Source organism: Solea solea, chromosome 20, assembly GCF_958295425.1.
Source record: "Solea solea chromosome 20, fSolSol10.1, whole genome shotgun sequence".
NCBI classification, from domain to species: Eukaryota; Metazoa; Chordata; class Actinopteri; order Pleuronectiformes; family Soleidae; genus Solea; species Solea solea.
In genome coordinates this window covers 7630703-7654413 of record NC_081153.1, presented here as the reverse complement: position 1 = coordinate 7654413, position 23711 = coordinate 7630703, and the positions used below count along the sequence as shown (strand labels likewise).

At 41.7% G+C, this 23711-nt stretch overlaps 2 protein-coding genes across 2 annotated transcripts in view; both read left to right on the top strand.

Annotated features, from left to right (window-relative positions):
- pkhd1l1.1 (PKHD1 like 1, tandem duplicate 1) overlaps window positions 1-16844 on the top strand; it is a 45460-nt gene extending 28616 nt beyond the window's left edge. Inside the window, exons 48-77 of the mRNA XM_058619075.1 lie at window positions 287-423; window positions 576-1605; window positions 2181-2372; window positions 3313-3464; window positions 3562-3721; window positions 4076-4247; window positions 4918-5006; window positions 5141-5301; window positions 6092-6221; window positions 7067-7185; window positions 7308-7437; window positions 7560-7733; window positions 8225-8328; window positions 8725-8851; window positions 9506-9627; window positions 9722-9812; window positions 10691-10839; window positions 11154-11276; window positions 11371-11482; window positions 12214-12330; window positions 12425-12590; window positions 12704-12936; window positions 13043-13207; window positions 13292-13449; window positions 13956-14091; window positions 14286-14630; window positions 14719-14870; window positions 14964-15110; window positions 15482-15635; window positions 16144-16844. Of these exons, the coding sequence (XP_058475058.1) occupies window positions 287-423; window positions 576-1605; window positions 2181-2372; window positions 3313-3464; window positions 3562-3721; window positions 4076-4247; window positions 4918-5006; window positions 5141-5301; window positions 6092-6221; window positions 7067-7185; window positions 7308-7437; window positions 7560-7733; window positions 8225-8328; window positions 8725-8851; window positions 9506-9627; window positions 9722-9812; window positions 10691-10839; window positions 11154-11276; window positions 11371-11482; window positions 12214-12330; window positions 12425-12590; window positions 12704-12936; window positions 13043-13207; window positions 13292-13449; window positions 13956-14091; window positions 14286-14630; window positions 14719-14870; window positions 14964-15110; window positions 15482-15635; window positions 16144-16397 (5501 nt within the window). The 3' untranslated portion in view covers window positions 16398-16844. The remainder of the gene's footprint in view (window positions 1-286; window positions 424-575; window positions 1606-2180; window positions 2373-3312; window positions 3465-3561; window positions 3722-4075; window positions 4248-4917; window positions 5007-5140; window positions 5302-6091; window positions 6222-7066; window positions 7186-7307; window positions 7438-7559; window positions 7734-8224; window positions 8329-8724; window positions 8852-9505; window positions 9628-9721; window positions 9813-10690; window positions 10840-11153; window positions 11277-11370; window positions 11483-12213; window positions 12331-12424; window positions 12591-12703; window positions 12937-13042; window positions 13208-13291; window positions 13450-13955; window positions 14092-14285; window positions 14631-14718; window positions 14871-14963; window positions 15111-15481; window positions 15636-16143) is intronic.
- Window positions 16845-17964: 1120 nt separating this feature from the next.
- gdf6b (growth differentiation factor 6b) lies at window positions 17965-23405 on the top strand. Its single transcript, XM_058618500.1, has 2 exons — window positions 17965-18485; window positions 20123-23405. The coding sequence occupies exons 1-2, from the start codon at window positions 18089-18091 to the stop codon at window positions 21019-21021; spliced, it is 1296 nt and encodes a 431-aa protein (XP_058474483.1). The 5' UTR covers window positions 17965-18088; the 3' UTR covers window positions 21022-23405.
- Window positions 23406-23711: the final 306 nt, after the last annotated feature.

The window sequence follows — 23711 nt, the reverse complement described above, 5'->3', positions numbered from 1 at the left end:
AATTTTCATTCATTCATTGTGCTTTTTTTCCCCATTACATTTTGGATTGGTATCATTAATGTTAACATAGGAAATGTTGTATTAGCATTTTACCTAGTAGAATGCTTATTACTCTTTATTTTCAATGTCAAATAAACCAAATACAGAGGGACAGAACATTACAGAGAAAAAATGTTATACATAGAAGTGTACATGTACTGTGGGCCTATACCAGTGATTTGACAGTAGAATATTATACGAGAAAAAAAGTACACAGTAATGAGATCATTCTCTCTCTGTGCGTTAGGTGAATTTGCCACCCAAACCTGTTTCCAAGGACGGTTTGGAGAGGAGGTGGGCAGTGATCAGTTCGGAGCCGCCATCATGATGCACGCTCCCAGGCATAGTGAGAATCTCGCGATTGCCAGACTGGAATATATCGAGGTGAAATGTTAAAAACATTTGTCTTCTGGAATGTCTTTACATGCACTGATAAGCAAAGAGGATTGTTTTGCTCAGAATATTTCTATATCCCGTTCATTTTCCTACTTTTTTAACATGATAACCTTTTATGTCTTGATGCTTTTGTGCCCCAGGTCTTCCATGCAGGACAGGCCTTCAGGCTGGGACGTTACCCCATACACTGGCACTTGATGGGAGACGTGGACTACAAGTCGTACGTGAGGGGTTGTGGAATCCATCAGACGTTCAACAGGGCCGTTACCATCCACAACACTCACAATCTACTGGTGGAGCACAACGTCATCTACGACATCATGGGAGGGGCCTTCTTCATCGAGGACGGCATTGAGACAGGGAACATCCTGCAGTATAACCTGGCCGTGTTTGTCAAGCAAAGCACCAGCTTGCTGAACGATGACGTTACTCCCGCCGCCTACTGGGTCACCAATCCCAACAACATCATTCGCCACAACGCCGCTGCAGGGGGCACCCACTTTGGTTTCTGGTACCGCATGCACGAGCACCCTGACGGCCCGTCCTACGATAAAGATATCTGTCAAAAGAAGGTTCCCCTCGGCCAGTTTACCAACAACACTGTGCACTCTCAGGGTTGGTTTGGCCTCTGGATCTTCATCAACTACTACCCAATGCAGGGTGGAGGCTGCGGCTCCTCAACCCCTCAACCTGCTGTCTTCGATTCCCTCACCACCTGGAACTGTGAAAAGGGTGCAGAGTGGGTGGATGTTGGCGCCCTGCAGTTCAACAGGTTTATCATGGTCAACAATGAGAAAGCTGGTATTGAATCCAAGCGCATCGTGTCATGGGCTGTAGCTGGGTTTGGAGAGGACGGAGGGGCGACAGTGTCCAACAGCACCATTGTGGGCCACGTGGATGAGCTTCAACTGGGAAGCTCCTTCTGCACAACTAAAGGTATCATCCTGCCCTTTGATGACGGCATGAGTGTCATCAACACCAAGTTCCTCAACTTTGATCGCAGCTCCTGTGCAGCCATTGCGGTCACGACAATCGACGGAACCTGCTTGGAAAACTGTGGTGGCTGGGCTGTCCAGTTTAGTGGCATCCAGTATTTCAACTCACCAAACAAGGCCGCCTTCAGGTGGGAGCACGAGGTTCAGTTGGTGGACTTGGATGGCTCCCTCACAGGTATGTTCTGTTGACTAAAGGGCCGTTCTCACACACAGCACATGAACCCATGAGCGTGCACATCGGTTCTACACCCGCAGATGAAATTATCTCAACTTTCTTTAATGTAATGAGTGTTTTCAGCGCGTGTAATATGTTGTTGGTGTTTTGACAGTTTAGTACTTTTTAGTTTAATGTATTAATTCGGTGAGACTGATGCAACTTCATCTCAGCACCTCAGTTCACCCAGGCTAAATAACAGCTGCTAAAGACGTGCTGCATGCAAAAGGCCCATTTTCACTTCTCAAGTGACCCAGAACCTCTCTATAAATGCAAGAAACATCTGTCTGTCTGTTAATCGCATAACTGTCCAACGGGACGCTTGACAGGCTTCAAATGGATATTCCCTTCATCCGTCTGTTAATACAGGTGACTGACTAAGGGCACCAGTGTGTGCCTTGCCAACTTTGCTGATGTTTGGATAAGAAATGCAAGAGAACGTGTACTGCACTCGTTGAAATAAAAATAATAAAATAAAGTAGAAACAGTGAGGCATGCGTCACCTTATTTACCTGCTTTTGTTTGATTGTTTTCAGGAAATGTGAACCACAAAGTTGTGCCCATGAGCGACCTGCTGGACCCGGCTCACTGCACCCAGAGTGCTGAGTGGAGTAAGGGTTTCCCTGGCGCCCTGTGTGATCACACAGTCGACTTCCATCGCCTGTCTTTCAATGAGCCCTCTCCAGTCTCTCTGGCGGGCAAGAACGCCATCTTCATAAACTCACACGGTATGAAAACACCTCTGTTTGTGGTTGGAGAAACTGTGAGCCATCTACATACACATTAACACAAACAAAACAGGACAATGATGAAAAATGAACTCCAATAATGGGATGGGGATGGACTGGAAATTATGGTTAACAGAGAAGAGTGCTGTGCCTCTGCTACTCTGAAGACAAATAAGTTTATTACAGTAAACTGGCAACCTTCATGTCTTTCATGGTGCCTGTTCCTGTCTGTGTTGTAAAGACATGCAGAGAGTAGCAAGTTGCTAGTAAGGATGAAAATGCAATCTTTATTTTGTATTTTTGCTCCATGTAAGCTGGGATTGGCTCCACCTCCCCCACGACCCTCATGTGCAGGATAAAGAAGTAGAAAATTGACAGGTTGAGTCCTCTTTTTTCTGTCAGAACCCCTTCCTGGACTCCAAAACCATGGTACAAATGGTGCCATGTTGACATCTTGTCAGAGGCTCCCATTGTACGACACCTTCAAAATCCCACTGGTGTCCACCCATTATGTTCCATCATTTATCATCTATTTTCCTCTAAATAAGGAACATGAATTACAAAATTTGCACTGTTCACTGAGACATTAACTCCTCGGGAAATTGTTAAATGACGTTCAATCAAATCAAGAGGAAAAGTAGAAGCTCTTTTTATCATATTAACTTCGAGGGATTGAATGCAATCAAGGAACTACATAGACAAACTGGCAGGGATCCAAGAAGGGGTTATATACAGTATATTCTACAAGAAGTTGGGAATAACAAGAAACCAGTGCAAACAATAAGGGCAGGGGTTAATAATCAAGCTACAGGAAGTAAATTATCTGGAATGAGAACTCAATACCAAAATAAAACTACAGGAACAGTACATGTCTGATTTTTTTTGTGTGTTTGTTTTTCATTGTTGAAACTGATGTTTTGTTTTCTTCACTCATTTACAGGGACCAGTGTCGTGCCCTACTTGAAGAAGAGAATGACCCACAAGCTTGGCTGGATGGCTCTGTTGCCCTCCCAGCAGACGTACAACTGGTTCTTTGAGAATATGGACCAAATCACCAACATCACGTACAAAGCTAAATTCTACGGCTTCAAGGTAAACAAACATCCCCTGCCATCATAGCCACTCAAAGAAAGTACTGTACAGTAACAGACCATGTCAGCTCTCTGACGTCACACGTGTTTCCCTGCAGAGCGATCAATACGTCATCATCAACCACAATTTCACCCAGAGTCCAGACAGTTTCTATATAACCGATAGGAGGAACGGTTCAACGACACCGCTGACCTACAGCGGTAACAATAACGGGGACTGGTACTTCGATGAAAACTCCAACAACCTCTACTACCTCGGTTAGTCACGCTGTTTAGATTTTAATGTTCTCATATGCGAGTTTCTGGAGTATTTTTTATTTCCTTTATTTCGATTTATGCCTTAGTAGATAGTAGATACCTTAACTAGATTTGTTAATGACATTGAATTGGCAGCTTGGATTTTGGCTCCTTTGGGTTAAAAAAAAAATATGAGTTTGTTTTTGTTTTTCTGTTATTAAATTTATTATTGTTTGCTTTTAATCCTTAGCTCAATCAATATATAAGATATTATAACTTAGCTTTACTTAACTTAGTAAGTAAAAGTGTTTTATGTGTTTAAATGCTGGTGAATTCTCTTCATTCTCTTATTGTTTTTCCTGATTGTTCTTCCAGTGTCTGGGAAGACAAGCATGCGGAGGCGCCGTAACAGCGTTGACCGCTCCAGGAGTGACACCAAGGTGGACTTTGCTGTCTACCGTTGCTTCTACCTCGACTGCATTACACCGACTGAGCCCCCTCCAGTCACACTGCCCCCCTTACCAAACACACGGCCAGACGACTTCATGTACGTTTAACTCTTTAGAGAGAAGTTTCCTCTTTTCTTAAATGTGATATAGTTGAGTGGAACATATAAAACATATTTCTTTCTGAAATAATAAAGCTACTAGCCAGTTAAGAAATCCCTAAAAGTAACTGGAAGAACATAGGTTGTATCAGAAGAGAGTATACAACATTTTCATATAAATAGTATCTATTTTTTGTGTCTGCGAAGAAGCACACAGTGCGAGTAATACTTCATACAAAACTTCATTCAGCAGCATTATGGCTGGAAACACAAAGAAGCGCCCTTAGATGTGGATTCTGCTGCTAAAAATAAACCTGGACATTAAGTGGGACTTCATAGTCACATTTCTTATTACAATAATAGCTCCCTGAGCAACCGCCTGACTACCAGACTGCATGTGCCAATCACAGCTGCAGATGTTTTCTGGATTCAGTCTGGACAAGTAATGCTATGTTAAAAAAAAACACATAACTTGAGAAAAAATAAGGTCATATACCACATGGTCTTAGAGACCACAGGCTGTTTTGATCATTATTCAGAAATCCATAAGGGACAATAAAGGACTACTTTGCTTTTGTAATCTTAAAAACCTGAAATTTATAAATAAATATTTTCACTTTGGTTTGTCTGTCCTTGCACTAAAATGTCCTCAACATGTGTTTCTCACCAGTGTTTGGTCTGATGCATCTTTCTGGGAAACTTCAGCTGAAAATAATTTCACAGCACCAACAGATGGCGCCGATGTGGTCATCCCATCAGGTAAAATCCACAGGGAACCAAAAACACATCAGAGCTGTTTGTTTGTCTTTTGTACTTCACAAGTTTCTTCCCAGAGATTCATATCGACTCTTAACGTAACTAGAACATGTACGTGTGTCTCTGTCAAACCCCAGGAACCTGGGTGGTTTTGGAGGGAAACACTCCAGCGCTCAACAAGCTGACGATCATCGGAGTTCTGGAGATCCCCGACACCAACATCTCATCCAGCAGAGTGGCTCGCTCTGTGTCCGACTACAACTCTGTGGTGATCAACGCTGTCTACATCTCCATCCAGGTCAGTGTGATTAGTTAAACGTCCCTCACTTTAAAGTAAATCACAAAGTCAATTGTTCTTAAAATTTTAAAATGCCACTTTTACAAGTCAAAGTTAAGCTTCTGGGCTAAAAAGAAAATAAAACAAAAATCTTGCTTAACCAGGAGAATTTGTGCCAAACAGAGGAAAATGGCTCAAAATTATAAATAGTACAAATATACTGTATACATAAAGTGTACATTTATATGTGTATATATATATATATATATATACATATAGTGTACATTTATATATATATATATATATATATATATATATATATATATATATATACAGTATATATATATATATATATATATATATATATATAGTGTACATTTATATATATATATGCACATTTGTGGCCAGTACCTACACAAGGAAAACATAGTATGAAATGCATGATTAAAAGAAACAAGCATTAGAGATTATAGTTACTATGACTGTGAGACGACAAAAAACAAGTTTATAATGGGTTTCAATGGTGACACTTTATGTACCTAAGGTGACGAACGTAACTATTTGTTTCACACAGCGTATTTTAGACCCATCATAGACATGTAAATATTATAAAATGTCATGCCATATGCACTAGAGGAGAGGAAAAAAAATTGCTTCTACAAACTGTTAAAGTAAACTGGTACCAAAGAGGAAAAGCATAGCAAACAGTTGATAAACCAGCATGTGACTGTGCTGTGTGTGTCGCAGCCTGATACAGTGTGTATGTTAAAATTGTGTGTGTGTGTGTGTGTGTGTGTGTGTGTTGTTTCAGGGTGGACGGGTGATTGCTGGTGAGGCTGACACTCCGTTCAGAGGTCAGCTTGAAATCAGACTGAGGGGGAACCACTCCACTCCAGACTGGCCTCTGCCAAACGGACCCAACCAGGGATCCAAAGTCCTGGGTAAGAAAACAGCATTTTAACCTAACATACACACAATGACCATCAGCAACAATGGCCTTCATTTTAGATTGTGCTACTTTTATGTTGACCTAATAACTATAATCTCTCAAAGAATCAATCATTGAAACTTTATTTATACAGCGTTTTTCAAATAGGTCAAATGTGAACTTAGAAGTGGCATGATTGACAAAAATTAAATAAAATTATACACAAAACAACTGGTAAGAGAAACAGTTGCGTTTTAAAATTGAAAATGATCAAATGTAATGCTGCATATTCAATTTAGCTTGTGCCTTAAAGTTAATATTTATATGTTATTTTCATTTTGGAAAAATATGGAATTTTCTTAATTGTCCATTTTCTTTGTAAGCATTTATTTATTCTTTTATTTATATATAAAGCACCCTTTGTACTATTTAATCTCTTTTGCAAATCTCTCCAAATACTACAAATAACGTCTTTCACTATAAGTTTACATGTTTTGTAAATAAACTGTAACTTTTACGTTAAAATTTTTACATTTAAGTTTTATCTGCGTTTTTAATGAAACGCTGTTATCTCAATACAGAAAAGATTAAGGTTATTTCAACAAATTTTTTATCCTTTTATCCTCTTTTTAATTATCTTTTTTTATCTAGAGTGTCAACCAGTGTTTATCCTTTCATCACATTGTTTTTTTCCTTTCTGTGCATTTTTATTCTGTATGTAAAAGCACTTTGTAAATTGCTGTTTTTAAATATATAAATAAAGCTTTACTTACTTATTACTTACTTACTTAATTGTAAATAATAACGTGTGATTGATTCTGTTGTGATGTTGTTGTTGTTTCTCTTGTCATACGACAGGTGTATTCGGTACACTGGAGCTGTACGGACAACCCCACAGCGTTTACCACACCAAACTGGGCGCCACCGCCACTGCTGGATCCACCACGCTGACACTGTCGCAGTCCGTCAACTGGCAGGTCTGAGTGCTTTGAATTATTTCACTTTAAAATCAGAGATCATCAGATAATAGTCACATATGAATGTTATGATCAGTCCAATGTCAGTTTTTGTTGACTTGTGTGATTGTGTGTGTGAACAGGCCGGAGATGAGATCGCCGTCTCCACTACCAGCTACAACACGTTTGAGACAGAGAAACGTCAGATCAGCGCCGTCTCCGACGACGGCCTCACGCTGACCCTGGACTCACCTCTGACCCACGCTCACATCGGTCAGCTCAACATCTCTTTTACCTCTTATGTTTCTTCACACGTGTTAACATTTGCACCATACTCGACAATCAGTCAGTGAGATACTTAAAATTCTGACTTTTGTTAACGCGCCTCTGCTCAGGTGAGACTTACAGCGTCTCAGGAACGTCTCGCTCCTACACTCTGGCCGCTGACGTCGCTCTCCTGACCAGAAACATCAAGGTCATTGGTGAGGGCTACACAGGAATGACAGCGGAGTCTTTTGGAGCCAGGCTCTTGGTTGGCGCCTACTCCTGGCAGGGAGTGGATTACACAGGTGTGGAGTTGTTTCGGTTTGTTTTGTTGTTGTTTTTTTTTTAAAGAAATTTGCATTAAAATCTATTTTAGTGCAATTAATAATATTAAAAGGATAATATGTTTTATTTTAAGCACTTTTCAAACCAGTGTTGTGACAAAGTATAAAAATAAAGCAGTACAAAGGTAAAACAGTACAACACAGGATAATGAAAGCAGTAGAAAAGCAGAATTATAATACAAAATAAATACTTAATACAAGAGACGAGGTTAAATAAAACAGTAAAATCAATAAATATGTAAACGATGCTGTTCTTGTCCAGCAGGAAAAGCACACTTGTTAGGTGAGGAAGCTAAATGTAATGCAGCCTGTATTCATTTGAAGGTTTACACTTGTGATTTTATTGTCTAATTGTTGCATATTTATTTGTTTTAACACTTCACTGAGTGAACATTTTTCCCCCTCATGCTCTTAAACACATCGCTGATGGTTTTCTTTATTTTTACTTGAAGGCAAAGCTCAGATCAGGAATGTGGAGTTCTTCCAATCTGGTCAGGAAGGCTGGACTGACTCATATGACCCCCGCTACTCTGTGGCTTTCCTTAACCTGGGCACGGTACAGTAACACACACACACACACACACACACACACAGGTTTGCACTATTCTTCTTAGGACACTGCATTGACTTCCATTCATTTGGACAGACTCAATAAACCCTTATCCCTAACCTGAACCATAACCACAATTCAAATCTGAGCCCTATACATAACCAGTTCCTCAGAAGATTAGGTTCTGCCTCATTAGGACCAGGTTTTGGTCTCCATGAGGACTCCTGGTCCTGACAAGGTCAAAATACAACATACATGCAACATTGCAACAGATAAGACAACACATAAAGGGTGTTAAAACGTATTTAGCAGAGAAATTAATTAGAACAATGAAACAAAAAAAATTCCTTAGTGTTGATTTTAGAGTCAGAGGAAAAACACTGTTTCCTTGTGTGTGCACAGGTTTCGTCCGACGACACGTACATCCAGGGCTGCGCTTTCCACGATGGCTACGCTCCAGCCATCGGAGTCTTTGGAACGGACGAGATGAATGTCGACGACAACGTCGTCCACCGCACTGTGGGAGAAGGTGATCACGAAAATAAAAACAAACTTTTGTTTGCAGGGTTCTCATGGGTCCTTGAAGTCCTTGAAAAAATAATTGCAAGGCCCTTGAAGGTTTTTGAAAATCACCCTAAATAGACATGGGTCATTGAAAGTGCTTAAATTTTGTCTAACAAAGAAGTGGTTTTTGGTAAATGTCTCCCTCTACGACGTTACGACGCCACCTACAGTTTCATGTCCTGCATTGCTTGATGTACGTAGACTAACCCTACGCAGAACAAACGTTGAGTCATAATTAGTAGCGGTGTCTGCCGTTGACGTGAGTTTCCATGCAGAACAATGAGCAAGTAAAATTAAGCAAGAGAGAGCAAATGACGTGATGTCTGGGAAAAGAAAATTTCAAGATCTCTGTCTCCCCAAAGAAAATCACAAAGACTGACTTTGACCAAGATCCCAAGGACAATCACTTGTCCAGATGCAGAGTGTGCTGCAAATCGATAAAAGTGGACACCATGGATGAAGCGGCTCTTACAAGTTGCCCTCCCATCTTAAGATGTGTCAGCACATTCTGTGCTTGAATTTGAGAGAAATGGTCATGGAAAGTCCTTGAATTTGTTGTCAACCAAGGTGTAGCAACCCTGCAAGTGTTTAAACAACATACGTGTGTATGTGTTTGCAGGAATCAGAATCTGGGGTGACAAGATAAAAGTCAGGAGGAACCTGGTGATGATGTCACAGTGGCCCGGATCGTACCAAGGCAGAGAGGAGCCTTTTAACTATGAGTGGTCCGCTGCCATCGAGGTCCGTCTCCTCAAATAATCTGGATACAATTCTTTCACTCTCCAACGTTCGCCTGCATTTATGACTGTTGTTGTTGTTGTTGTTGTTCTATCAGGTCAACCATGGCACAAACGTTGTGCTGCAGCACAATATTGTTGCAGGTTTTGAGAGAGTGGCGTATCGCATCAATGGTGAACCCTGCCCAGGTAAGAGCACACTGATTTTTGTGCTAAACCAAAAAAAGTTGTCTTATGCCAGGATCAGACGACACGATTCCAGGACAATTTTCAAGCGATTTGGAGCGAGTCGGACCAGATTCTGAACATCGGGAGCGATGAACGGACGTGTAGTGAAACATGTAGCAGAACAGAGATTTGGGGCTCTGCATTACCCCGACAACAAGTCTAGCACACGTTAGAATTTTTTCCCCACACAACAAGACACGGCAGGAATCCGTGCCAGTGTGATTGATAATCTGACAAACATATCATGTGGTCTGATCCAGATGTTCTGTCAGATTTTGCTGCTCCGTCAAAAAAATCGAAAGCAGACTCTATCGTATTTCGCTACTCTATAAAAACAAAATTCCATTTTCACTTAAAATGATAACAGAATGAGTATTGGTAAAATATGACCACATTTATTAGTGGGATTATTATGTGATGGGTGTTATTGGGCTGTCAGAATATGCTACCCCTGAAATCCTGATTACAGATGTGAGAATAGATAGAGACTATAAAATATACTTAGTATTGGTAAAATATTTCTATGCCATGTTATATAGCTAATATGACCTTTAGTTAATGCTGCTGATGTGTCTTTGAGGTGCGGAAAGACATGCGCACGCACCCATACAGCATGCACAACTTTCTCATGTGACAAATTCACGTTTTGTTTTTTAAATTTAAACTCAATATGAACTAAACATAGACTTTACTTTAGAATATCAAAGTTACTCATGAATTAATCACCGACTACACCATGAAGTTGCAGAAATGATTTACCATGCAGAAATGCAGAAACTATGGTTACATGTTAGCAGTGGAAGACGTCCACAAAGGCATGAATGTGTTCTCTTGTTCAGGTTCTGTGAATGACAATGAGAACTGGATGGAAAACGAGGCTCACGCCGGTCTGTTTGGGATATTTATGAATAAGGACGGTTTGCCCGGCTGCAGCCTCATCAGAGGCTTCTTCATCTGGAGGAGCTTTGACTACGGCGTCTACATCCAGGTTTCAAATATAACCTTATTGTCTTTCACAAATTATTTGATTTATGGTTTTTCTTTTGGTGTGTTGTAGAAAATATGTTGATCTTTTTTTCTTATAATCTTTAAAAGCCCTTTTGTAGTACCTGCCTGCCCCTTTTGGGGGCCAGAGCCTACACAATGAGAATCACTACTATTACACTGCATTATAGACTGCACATCAAGCACCTGAAGCCTCTGCTGTTTATATTTATGCTTTTGTTTTGAAAATACACCGTTATCAGTGTGCCAACTGAAATTAAAATCCCAGCTAAACCTCCCTCCTCATCTTCCTCACAGAGCCCCTCGAGCATCGTTATCGACAGCATGACCCTGGTGGACAATGGGATGAGCATCTTCCCGATCATCTACGGTCCTCCTTCTCTCACACACATGTTCGCCGATAAATCAGTAGAAATCCAGGTGAGAGGGTTTTAATTGAATTCATTCATCTGTTTTCATTCTTGTGCGTCACTTAAACTCAGTTTCATTTTCCTTATGCTCTTCTTTTCCCCAGAATTCCTTGGTTGTTGGCAGCAGCCCGAACTTCGACTGTTCAGACACTCTGTCCACCAGTGACTACAATGTTTTCATTAGTGGTGAACACCGTGCTCCCAGACCACCCAATGGTACAGTGTAAACTCCCTGATTGCAATAATATAAAATACTATATATCGCCAGGGACAGTAGTCAGTCTTTTCTGACTGGAAATTGTGTTGCTTTGTAAACCTTTTGCTCCCCCCACACCAAAGTCCATTGAGAATGTGTGATTTTACATCACTGCTGACTCCATCGGTGAGTTTAAATGCCGTCCTTTGTGATGTCAGGGTTTTGAGTCCCTCGTTTGGATTTACTCAAGTGACTCAAACTTACCAAATGAGGCAGCCGATCAAAAGCAGCACCTTGTAGTCCTGTGAGTTAAAAATTTTGCTTTTCGCTATGGACTTTGGTGCAGGGAGTGAGCAGATCACAAACGTCAGATTCCGATAAGAATCTGAACACCAACCACGTGTTGTTGCCCTAAACGTGAACATCATTTATAACATCATCATGTTCTGTTGAAGAAGAGCTCAAACCCATGATTGAGACGATGAACTCCTCAGGAAAATGTTTACCAAAGTTATAAATCAAGTGACGAGTGGAAGCTCATTTTCTCATAGACTTCCGTTCAAACAGAGTTCCATTTGCAGCCATTGGAGGCGCACCCTGGTGGCTATTCATTATATTCTTACTCCCTGGTTGGCCTCAGCGAGCAAACCAGAAGTCCACTTCCACTTTTTATGTACACTTTTATTTCCCTTTTGATTTTTCCCTTACATTGTCTCTTGAACTTAAAATAGTTTTTTTGTGTTCTGGACAGGAGGCAGATCTGGAATCTGTTGGCCAACATTTGAATCTTCACACAACGCTGGTCCACGTATGCCGTATCCCGGCCTAACCTCCTACAATGCCATTAAAGGAATAATGACAGTCAAGGGTGAGTTCAGGTTCACTGTAATCCTACGCTCCTACGCTGCTGCTGCCACATTGATCAGTACTGTCAACAACTAAATTGTTCACTCCCTTTGCAGACACAATGTTCGTCGGTTTCAAGAATGTCTGCTCCAGTGAGACGAACTTCATGTTTATGACCAACCCGTCGAACGAGGACCTGCAGCATCCAGTGCAAGTTTCAGGCATACAAATGTTTGACAGCACAGAGGGCGCTCAACTCTTCATCCACAGGCCTGATGTTGGGTAAGGAAGAGGAATCATTCAAAACCAAACCTGACCTGACATTATATATTACATTATTACGTCACTTGAACTCAGAGTGAGACATAAGACTCAATGCTGTGTCTGTGCCTCAGTAAAGCGAACCCGTCTGACTGCGTGGACATGGACTGTGATGCCAAGAAGAAGACCATGCTGAAGGACTTGGACGGCTCGTTCCTGGGCGCAGTGGGATCCGTGGTGCCGCAGTCCGAGTATGAGTGGGGCGGCGATCCCAGAAGGGGACTGGGTGACTACCGTATCCCCAGTGTCATGCTCACGTTCCCCAACGGCAGCCGCATCCCTGTGAACCAGGTCACTCAGCACAGAGGTAACGGAGAGGTCTTTTGGTTTTTGTAAATGGAAATCTAACAATCTAACCCTATTGGGAAGAGAAAATGTCAGCTGACCAACGGCGTTGCTGTATTTTTCCTCAGGTGTTATCAGGGACGACTGTACATACATGTACACCTGGCAGAGCTACAAGTGCTTTGGGCTGAATTACAGACTGCTGGCGATTGAGAGTCTTGACGCTGATACAGAGCTCCGGCGTCTTTCTCCCGTTGCCTTGCTTGGAAATGGCTATTTGGATCTCATCAACGGTGCGACGACTCCTAAATCTGATCAAAACACTCACACTGTGAATTGTCCTATGTATCTGTGTCTTCATTGTGTTTTGTCCACAGGCCCTCAGGATCACGGGTGGTGCTCTGGCTACACCTGCCAGAAGAGATTGTCCCTCTTCCACGGCATCGTGGCCACTGGTCACTCTTTCGACGTTTACTTCTCCAGCGTCAGCCCTCAGAAACTTCGCCTCATGATGCTCAACGCTGACCCGTCTGAGGTCAGCACAGAGGCAGCTGCCTTAAACTTAAGCTGCCTTGACATACTAAGGGCACCAGTGCGTGCAGCCGCGACTTTGACAGTGTTTGGATTAAAAATACCTGGGTTTTGGTTGGCCGGCTAATCATCAGACCATGTCTGTATTACCAAGAGAGATTAGAGAGTTATAGATTAAAGTGAGTATTCTGAGATACAAGTCAGAATTTGATCTCAGAGTTTTGCGGGGGAAAGTCAGGTTCAAGAAAGAATTCTGAGATTTAATTCAGAATTTGATCTCACAATTTTGTTTGAAAAAAGTCAGATTAAAGTAAATATTCTGAGATTAAAGTCTGATTTTGATCTCAGAAATCAGTGGAAAAAAAGTCAGCATAGTGTGTCTAATGACACATTATGGTCAGTTTATGTCTTAATATCAAAAACATTTTTTACATATAGCAACTTTTAGCCCATTTAATTCCAGATGGAGATTTCTCCTCAACTGCCTATTGTTTTATTGACTTATTTCAGAGTGTCTTGGTGTCAGTCTTCTACTCCAAACCTCAGCGGTTGGACGTGTACTTCAACAACAAGCTGGTGGCTCCGACAAACGCCGAGTGGAACGCTGCTGCAACTGACTACACCTTGAAGGAGCCCACCACTGCAGGTACTGATGGTTCTCACACGCGTGGATCAATTAAGTCAATAACAAAGTTTATGGAATCATAAAAAAATACTCACGATGTATTTAAAACGTTCATGAAAAAGAAGGAATAAAATGCAGAATAATATAAATGATCATATTACCCAATAATCATTAACTATGAAAATAACCTGTTCTTCCTCATTGGATGTCTTCAGGTCAGTACTTCCCCCAGCTGAACGCCACTGAGGGCACAAACTACTTTGACTCAGTCTACAAGATGCTCAGAGTCTTGGTCAGGGGCTCCGAACCAGTTGAGATCCGAACCTCGCCGCTCCTCTTCCTCTCCTTCGATTTGCCCGCCATGAGTGAGGATGAGTTCTTCGGAGACAACTTGATTCAGAACCTCGCTGTGTTCCTCGGCGTTCCATCGGATATGATTAGAATCACGAACATCGTCCGGGAGGATGGCGGCGCGCGGCGCAGGAAGAGGTCGACAGGCCTGAAGGTGGAGGTGGTGATCCAGGCCCCTCCAGTCCAGCAAACCACCAACACCACCAACAGTGAGTAGGCTCTCATGTCTGAAGTCGTCTTCCGGAGATGTGTGAGATGAAGATTTTTAACATCTCTGCTCACTCCTCTTCTTCTCAGATGATGAAGAATTCAATCTGCTTCAGAATCTCGCTGATAATATTGGTCAAGCTGCAGTTACGGGAAACCTGAGTCAGGCCATCGGCTTTAACGTCTCCTCAGTGGGCGTCATCGCACCCCCTCCTCTTCCGGATGACCCTGAGTGGAATGAGGTGAAGCTCGAGGATGATTCATTGACAGCAGCAGCAGCAGCAGCAGCTCTGCATAAACTGGACTAACTAGCGTTTTCCTGTTTTAAATGTCAGGTGGCCACAGAAGAAGTGTCGAGGGAGGATCCCACTCCGAGCCGCGTGGCCTCTGTGAATGACCTGCTGCTGATCCAGGAGCCCGTCACCGGGAAGTACGTGGGTCTTCTGCAGCAGCAGCCCATTCTGATGGCTGTGGATGAGGAGGTGAGGAACTGAACTGGTTGTTTTTTTTTATACTCTCTCTTTTAGGTACATCACTTATGCTACCCTTTATTAAATGATTGTTTGCAACTTGCAATTTCTTAATTGAATTATTTAGTGGCTTGCTCTCCCTGCTGTCTTTTTGCATCTGTGGACTGATAAATCTATTTAATGTTGTCTAATATTTTAAATAGTAATATCAGAAGAATATCATGAAAAAATGGCTTGTTTTTCATTTATAAATCAAATTTCCAAATATTCAGATTTAAGAAGCTGAAAATCTGCCAACTTATTAATCAGTTATCAAAACAGTTGAAGATTACTTTCATCAACGATTGACGAAAGTAATCGACCTGCGTCGTTGCTGTCTGCAGGGAAACTGTGTCTCTGTGGGAGTGACCACTCTGACCGTCACAGCCAGCCTGAAGGACACAGCTGGAAACCCGGTGGACGCTCTCGAAGGAAACACCACTATCCGGTTCAGCAACTGCTGGGCCAACTTCACCGACCTGTCCATCAACAACAGCGGTACGTTTGCATGCGACCACACAGTTTTCACTCGCAGGTGATGCTGTGAAGTTTAAATGCCCGATTTTCACATGGATCTCACTGAGTTTGATGTTAAATGATGAGAAAAGACAGATGATTTATGATGACTTGATCATGAGCAACTGTTTCGTTTTCTGGTGTGTAATATTTAGGACGGTTTATTGGCAGAAATTGATTCTGTTACCTATAAATATATTTGTATAAGTGTATAATTACTTTAAAATAAAAAAGACTGTTCATAACATAGCTTGTTATGTTCCATTTTCAATGGAAGTTGGAACAGTGTCCCGAGGAAACCAAAAAAAGGTGGCTAACTAGCCACTAGCTAATCTTGTAGAATCTGTTACTAGCTAGCACTTACTCTTAGCTAACGCAGCTGCAGCAAACACTAACTTTGGCCAACCCACTAGCTCCTCTTTGCCATTTTTCTGTCCACTGAAACATCATTTTAATTGTTTTAATCATATAAATCTGTCTCCCCCTGCAGGTGAGAACATGACGATGGTATTCACTCTGAAGACGTGGGGCGCTCAGTCGCGCAGCTTCAGCGTAATGAACACTCCGACCACGCTGGCCCCGACAACCAGCGGCAACTTCACTCAGCCTCCGGAGACGACGTCACCCGACGACATCTTCAGCTCCAGTACGGCGACGACCGCCAGCAGACTGTGTCTGGTCAGTGTCATCTACGCCGTGGCCTGCTGCTCTGACGGAGACTTCACGTGTAACGTGATGCCGTGACGACCGCAGCTGCTCCACCAGGGTTTTAATGAAGTATAACTTAACACATTCTCACTTTAACTCTAAGAAGTTTACAAAGACATAAACAAATAAACATGTTATATACGTTTTTTTAAGGTTTAGATAAAATTATTGGGATCAGGCGTCTTGTGCCAAACAAATAAGTGACAAATCATATGAAAATAACCATTTTTTTCCTTTTCTTTATTTATTTTATAGAAAAATGAAGGCATTGTTTGTACTTTATCTTAAAATAATTTTTCTCTTTTTATAAGGGTGGTTCTTTCACATTTTTTTTATGTGTGAATGTTTGTGAACTGCGTCTCTGTATCAGGTGTGTGAGCAGATTTTCTACTTTAAAACAGGTGCAATAGTAAAGGACGAAATTAAGATTGAGAAGAAATGTTTTTCCCTCTATTCAATAAATTCTGTTTTCCGTTAAACACATTCTCTGCTGTGTCATGTGTTTATTAGACAGTAGATCACAGTTAGCTAGCTAGACTCCTAGAAAGCTAGCGAGGTAGATAGATATGTGGCTAAATACTTAGCAAGTTAGATGGCTAGATGCCTATAAAGCTAGCCATATACCTAGCAAGGTAGCTAGATGCATGATAAGCTAGCTAGATAACTAACAATGTTGCTAGATAGATATCAAGATATCTAGCATGCTAGATAGCTAGCTGAGTAGCTAGAAATTTACCTGAGGAAACAATGTCTCATATCACTATACTTTTTTAAATGCCATCATGGTTTTAAAATGTTGACTATAATTCATACCTTATTTGACTACATTTTCATGTTTTGTTTCTGGTATGTGTTGTTAAATACATTAAAATGTAATTTATGAATTGGACAAATTGTGCCTAAAAATAATTTTACGGATTTACTCATTAATACGTTTAAAAACATGTTGCTTAGCCCAGCTTTAAGTTACACTCATAATAACGACAGTCACCAAACTAAAGAAAGGATTGAAATCAAAATGACACCAAAGCTGCGGTTTTAAGGTTTAAAGAAAAAGAAAAAAAAGTTGCATATTGTTGCTTTAAATTAATTGCCCTTAAATGCAGAGTGTTGACTCTGTCCATGGTGCTGAATGAAGCTGCCTGGCTGCATGTTCCTTCCTTCTGCATTGTGCTTCACTTCCACCAGAGGGAGTAAGACACCGTGACAAGAACTTGACCATGCAGGGTCTTCACATTTAGACTCCTGCTGGAGCAGAGAGAAGAGAGAACAATCAGCGTGAAGAACATGTCTGGTTTTGTTTGTTGAGCAGGAGTGAAATCAGCAGCAGAAGTTGAGGCGCATCTTTTGTGCGCACATCTGCTTTTCCAGGAGGAGGAGGAGGAGGAGGAGGAGGAGGAGGAGGAGGAAGGTGACAGAGGGACAATTAGTTTTACAACCTTAATTTGCGCCTTCCATTTATCCTGAATGATAACAGCACAATGTGGGCGTGGCCTCATCTCCTTTCTTTAAAATACTTTGCACCGCCTGTCCTCCTCCTCCTCCTCCTCTTCCTCCTCCTGAGCGGTGCACACTTTGCGCAACAGCTCTCTCTCTCTCTCTCTCTCTCTCAGCTCCTACACACACACATACAGAGAGAAAGTGTGTGTGTGGATGTGGATGCAGAGCTGAGCTTGGTCCCTGCATGGTCTCTCCTGCAGGCCACAGCTCAGGACACAGTGCAGAGGATGGATTTCTCCCACTTCACTTCACTCTGCGTGGCTCTGCTGTTCGCGTGGGAAACTCCTGGTTTTCACTCTCTTGTTATTTCTCCTCCTGCTTCTCCTCCTGCTTCTCCTCCTGCGGCGGCTGCTGCTGCAAAGAGCAACAAGCTGGTGAAGATCTTTGATGGACAAGAGGCATCCAAACATTTCAAGGAGTTTTACGCACCGCCACCATCATCATCAGTGTCCATGATGAGCAGAATCATCAAAGCGACGTCCAAAGACGCCGTGGAGCCTCACGACTACATGCTCTCCATTTACAAGACTTTCTCCACAGCAGAGAAACTGGGACTCAACGCCAGTTTCTTCAGATCCTCAAAGGCTGCAAACACGATAGTGAGTTTTGTGGACAGTGGAGAAGGTACGTGCTGCTCGTCCACCAAAGTGTCTCCACTGTGACACACAACATCAAGCCTGTTCCAGTCAGAAATTTGAGTCCTAAGAGAAGTCATGTTGTTCCAACACAGTAGGTTAAGTTGTTGTGTCAAAGTTTCCTTCATATCACACTGAATCAACTCATATGATGATATTAGATTAGATTAAATTAGATTAGATTAGACTCTATTGGTGCCACACTGGGGGGAATTCACTTGTTCGTACACTGCAAAGTAAATAGAATAGAAATTTAAAAATAAACAATAAAATTAGACGAATATAATGCAATGATAAAGTGTAAACAGGAATATGTACACGGTGTTTGCTGGAAAGTGTTTAAAAGTATTCAAATATAATATAAAGCAAGATGAAATGTAGCATTTATTTGAAGGAGAACAATGTAACGTGTCGTTCTTCCTCACTCTTCACTGATTTTTTTTCTCCTGCACGTCACCATCCAAAAGACAGAATTAGTCAAGACTGTTGATAACAATTTCATGATATTTGGTGTCAAAGATAAGAAATGACTTTCTGATGATCATATGTTGGAGTGAGTTTTTGGGTCAAGTATGACTGAGCCACAGGGGCGTTCACAGGGACTTGGAAAGTAAAATAGTTGATTTTCTCTTTGGGGTTTGATGCAGGAGGAGCGAACGGCAGCGACACAAACTTCAGTTTCTAGTCAGTGCGAGACAAAGCAAGAAACGTATTCTTAAGATACTGTAGACTTAAAAATAGGGATGCACAATATTGGACTTTTTGCCGATATCCAATATGCCAACATATACATATAGTATGAAGGTTTTTCCCTGTGTCCAACACCAGAGGTCAGTTAATCTCCTCTGAAGTAAAATTAACATAATATTCTTTACACTTGTGTCATTTGTTCTTTCTTCATTCATAAAAATAAATAATAGTGAGCAAGTAGCAGCGTATTCTGGCTACTGTTTTAGTCCTTAGTCCTTTGGTGCGTTTGCTGATATACAACAATGCACTTTAATTCAAATTCTATGGACACAAATATCTCAGGGCAGTCATTAGACATGGTGAGGCAAGAAGAAACCGGAACACGGGGAGAAATCTGTGACAGAACCAGACTCAGAAGATGTGACGTGAAGCATCTGCCTAGGCCGGTTGTGGTGAAAGTAAAAAGGGAAACCAGGAGCAATGAAGAGACAAAATCTGAATCTGTGCAGTCAATAAGGTTTTTGGACATGACTAAACAAGGGTTAAATAATAGTGTTGGAAAAGACTGATTGAGATTTTGGGATCTCAAAGGTCGGACGGGAATATGTTTATTTCAAAGTTTGATGCTACAGATAAGAGCGAGGCCGTTTAACGCTTTGAAAGTGAGTGAAAACAATGGGGAGAAGTTTGCCCTTCACAGCTGAATCAAACAGGACATTTACGTCACAGATCATGTTTGTATTTATACCAAACCTTTGAGCGGTTTGTACAGAGTGTGTGTGTGTGTGTGTGTGTGTGCGTGCAGGCAGGAACTGTCTAAAAACCCATGACTCGTTTTAATTCAGTGCAGACAATAGTCCGATTCCACATCTCTGTGGTACACACATCATCTCCGTGAGAATGCGACTGACGCTGCCGCTTTAATGCTTTCCACAGATGACCTCCCACTCTCCCCTCTGAGGAGACAGCGGTATCTGTTCGATGTCTCAACCCTCTCCGAAAAAGCAGAGGTGCTGGGAGCCGAGCTGCGGATATACACCAAAGTGTCTGGGAATTTCAGGATATCTGAGACGGACCCTGTCGACGTCCAGCTCCTCTCCTGCCACGACCAGCAGCTGCTCCACTCCAAGACGCTGGACCTGCAGGATTCCCACAGGCCGAGGTGGGAGGTGCTGGACGTGTGGGAGATTTTCAAAGAGCAGCATCAGCACCTGAGACGTGGCGAGCCCTTCTGCCTGGAGCTCAGGGCCATGCTGGACAACCCCGAGAGGGAGCTGGACCTGCACCTCCTGGGTCTGCACCGCCAAGGCCGTCCTCAGCAGAAGAAAGCCATCTTAGTGGTCTTCACCAGGTCCAAGAAGAGGCAGACGCTCTTCAGCGAGAGGAGGGAGGGGAGGGCGTTGCTGGGCTTTCAGAAGAAGAGCAAAGAGCGAGGCCCCGGTGTCAAAGTCGGCAGGAGGAGGAGGACGGCGGCTGCATCCAGAACCCGCCACGGGAAGAGGCACGGCAAGAAGTCCAAGTCCAGGTGCAGCAAGAAGCCGCTGCACGTCAACTTCAGAGACCTGGGCTGGGACGACTGGATCATCGCCCCGCTGGATTACGAGGCATACCACTGCGAGGGGGTGTGCGACTTCCCGCTGCGCTCCCACCTGGAGCCCACCAACCACGCCATCATCCAGACTCTGATGAACTCCATGAACCCCAGCAACATGCCGCCGAGCTGCTGCGCGCCGTCCAAACTCAGCCCCATCAGCATCCTCTACATCGACTCAGGAAACAACGTGGTCTACAAACAGTACGAGGACATGGTGGTGGAGTCGTGCGGCTGCAGGTAGTGGAGCCGACACGCGGAGGGATCTTAACGTTCACCTCGTTCCTCGTCTGGTCCAGGTTTAGTGGACTCCGTGTGGTGGGGAAGCAGCAGAACTCACTTGGTTTGTGTTGCAAGATGGAGACTGGAAACCATGCACCTGACGCAGTAATACCTCACACATTTGTGCTCTTGCTTTCTCTGTGCGTTCCTGTTGCACAGAAGCTCATTCAGTTGCCTTAAATTCCTCAGTGCCTGCAAATTCATCAAGAAATGACAGCTCGGTGCCACGAAAACAGTAAAACTACCCTTATAAAGTATGTGGAAATGGTCTGTAGTTAGTTGTAAAAGTCATATTCTAACACCCACGAACCAGACTGAGTCACGGTGACTCACTGTCTTTGTAAACTGCTAACTCTCCTGCACCAAAGTCCCTTGAAAAAACAAATCAAGGTTTTTATCTCCCAAGGTTCCTGCTGCTTCCTTTGGTAACTTTGTGTCACTGAGGTCAATCCAAACAATGGGATTATTTTAATGACGGAGTCCCAAAATAAGGTGTTTTAAGTTAGTGGTGAAAACAGCAGTGGATCAACAACTCCTGTGTGCTAACAATTTTCTCTATGGACTTTGGTGTGGGAAGGTCAGAGTTTTATAAAACAAAACTTTTACTTTCCAGTCTAAAAATACTTTCTAACCACAGGTAAAAATGCTATTTTCACAGGTGTGAATTTGACGAGGTGATCCTTTTGTAAAATCAGCTTTTCCTTGTGTCCCCCAGTGTTTGAGGGCCTCATACAACTTCATACACCTGAACTATCCCTTTAATATCTTATAAATAGTGTTATAACACATTCTATAATATGAGCATGAGTGAGCCAAACAATAAGTGTGTGTGTTGCTCTATTAATAGTCATTAATACTCCTTTTTTTTTAATTATTATTATTAGTTACCCTTTAATTTATGAATAGAAACTAATTGGCGCGATTAAAGGTAGGATATACAACACACATCATTTAATAATTTAAAGCACAATTTATTTTAATTTTTGATCAAGACATGAAATTATTTCCATAATCCTACCAAGTATCTCCTGCCAAATACTGAGACTCTATAACTGTTTTAATTTGTCTATAATAGGCAAATTATGCATTGTTAAACTTACTGTAAAGTAGTAACAAGTGGGCGATTTACAATAGAGATATTAATCCTCTGACACACTTGCAGTATAATCTAATATTTGAAATTAAGATTATGGTTTTTACACAGTTCCCTGTCACTATTGTGCACATTAGTGCCGTGTTAAAACCTTCAAGGACATCCAGTACGATGAAAAAGAATTGATATGAGGCAGAACTTACTTTATTAAGTAAATATGACCAAAAACCTTAGAAAAATGTGGAATCTCCTCATCTTCAAAGCAGCTCGGAAAACCCTTAGAATAAATAAATCCAGATTCATCACAATAAAAACTCCAAGGCTTTAATGTTTAACATCCAATGACTCGGCGAATTTACGCATTTCTTACGTAGAACGGAATAATGAAGTTCAGATAAACAGCCGTTTCCCCTCAGCGGACGTTTCAAACCCACTTTTGTTTTTGAAAGAAAGGTTTTTATTTTCTCTCAAAAGCACCTGACGTCGTCTTGTGACTCGTGCAAAACACTGTGGATGAAACATTTCCACCACGACCCACAGCGGGGTTTCTCAGACGCTGCCCCTGTCAGCTCTCATTGAGGAGATGCATAATTTTGTCTGTAATGCACTGATGTTCAAAGGTACCATGTGTAAATATTTGATATGGGAAAGAAAAGAAAAGAGAGAGAAAAAAAAAGTCTAATTTATGATCTATGAGTAAGTTATTGCTTTTTTACTGTCCGCTTTGTTCCGTTACGGCTTCCAGATGCCATGAGTCACACATCTGGATGTTCAGGTTCAGATAAACACATGTGGGTAATGTTTTTGTAACCAAACGTGACAGCTACAGTGCGTTGTGCTCACAGACTGTGAAATATTACAGCGTTATCAGTGTTATTGATGTATATAATGACAGTAAATAATCACAATTGTTTTGTTTTTTTGTTGTTGTTTTTTTAGGTTGTGGCACATTTTTTTTTTAGCCCCCTTTTTGTTTTGTGTTTTTTTTTTGCTTTATTTACTGTAATCTGAAAAAAACAAAATAATAATATATTACACGGATCAACACGGAAAAAAAGATGGATGAATAACACAGTGTGTTTCAGATTTTATTTGCTAACCAGTGTCATCAATGACAACGTGACTCCAGTAGTTATACATGTACAGAGTAAATTAATCATTTAAAATTGTTTAACCGAAATAATCTATTCTCATAAACTGTATAAATTGTAAAGAAAAACAAATATATAGAATACGTGACAAATTAAAAATGACTTGAGCTATATTTGCTGGTGCCACGTTTGTTTTTATTCAAATCTGTCTTATTTTGTTGAATGGTACCTTTACAACACGCACACATGCAAATACTGTAGTTTGGAGTTAATCTAATCCCAATCTGCATGTCTTTGAGCTGTGGGAGGAAACTGGAGAAGATCCACACAGAAAACATTTTTGCTATGTGGCGCCAGTGCTGATCACTGAACCACCGTGCGTAAAAGCCTCAAAAACTCAACTTAAAGGTCATTTAAAGATAGAACATATGAAAACAGACGGTTCATTTGTTTAATTTATGAAACTGT

Coding starts and splice junctions, on each gene's coding strand:
- gdf6b (XM_058618500.1), top strand. CDS start 18,089: ATGGATTTCTCCCACTTCACTTCACTCTGCGTGGCTCTGCTGTTCGCG. Junction 18,486..20,122: donor TTTTGTGGACAGTGGAGAAG/GTACGTGCTGCT, acceptor TGCTTTCCACAG/ATGACCTCCCACTCTCCCCT.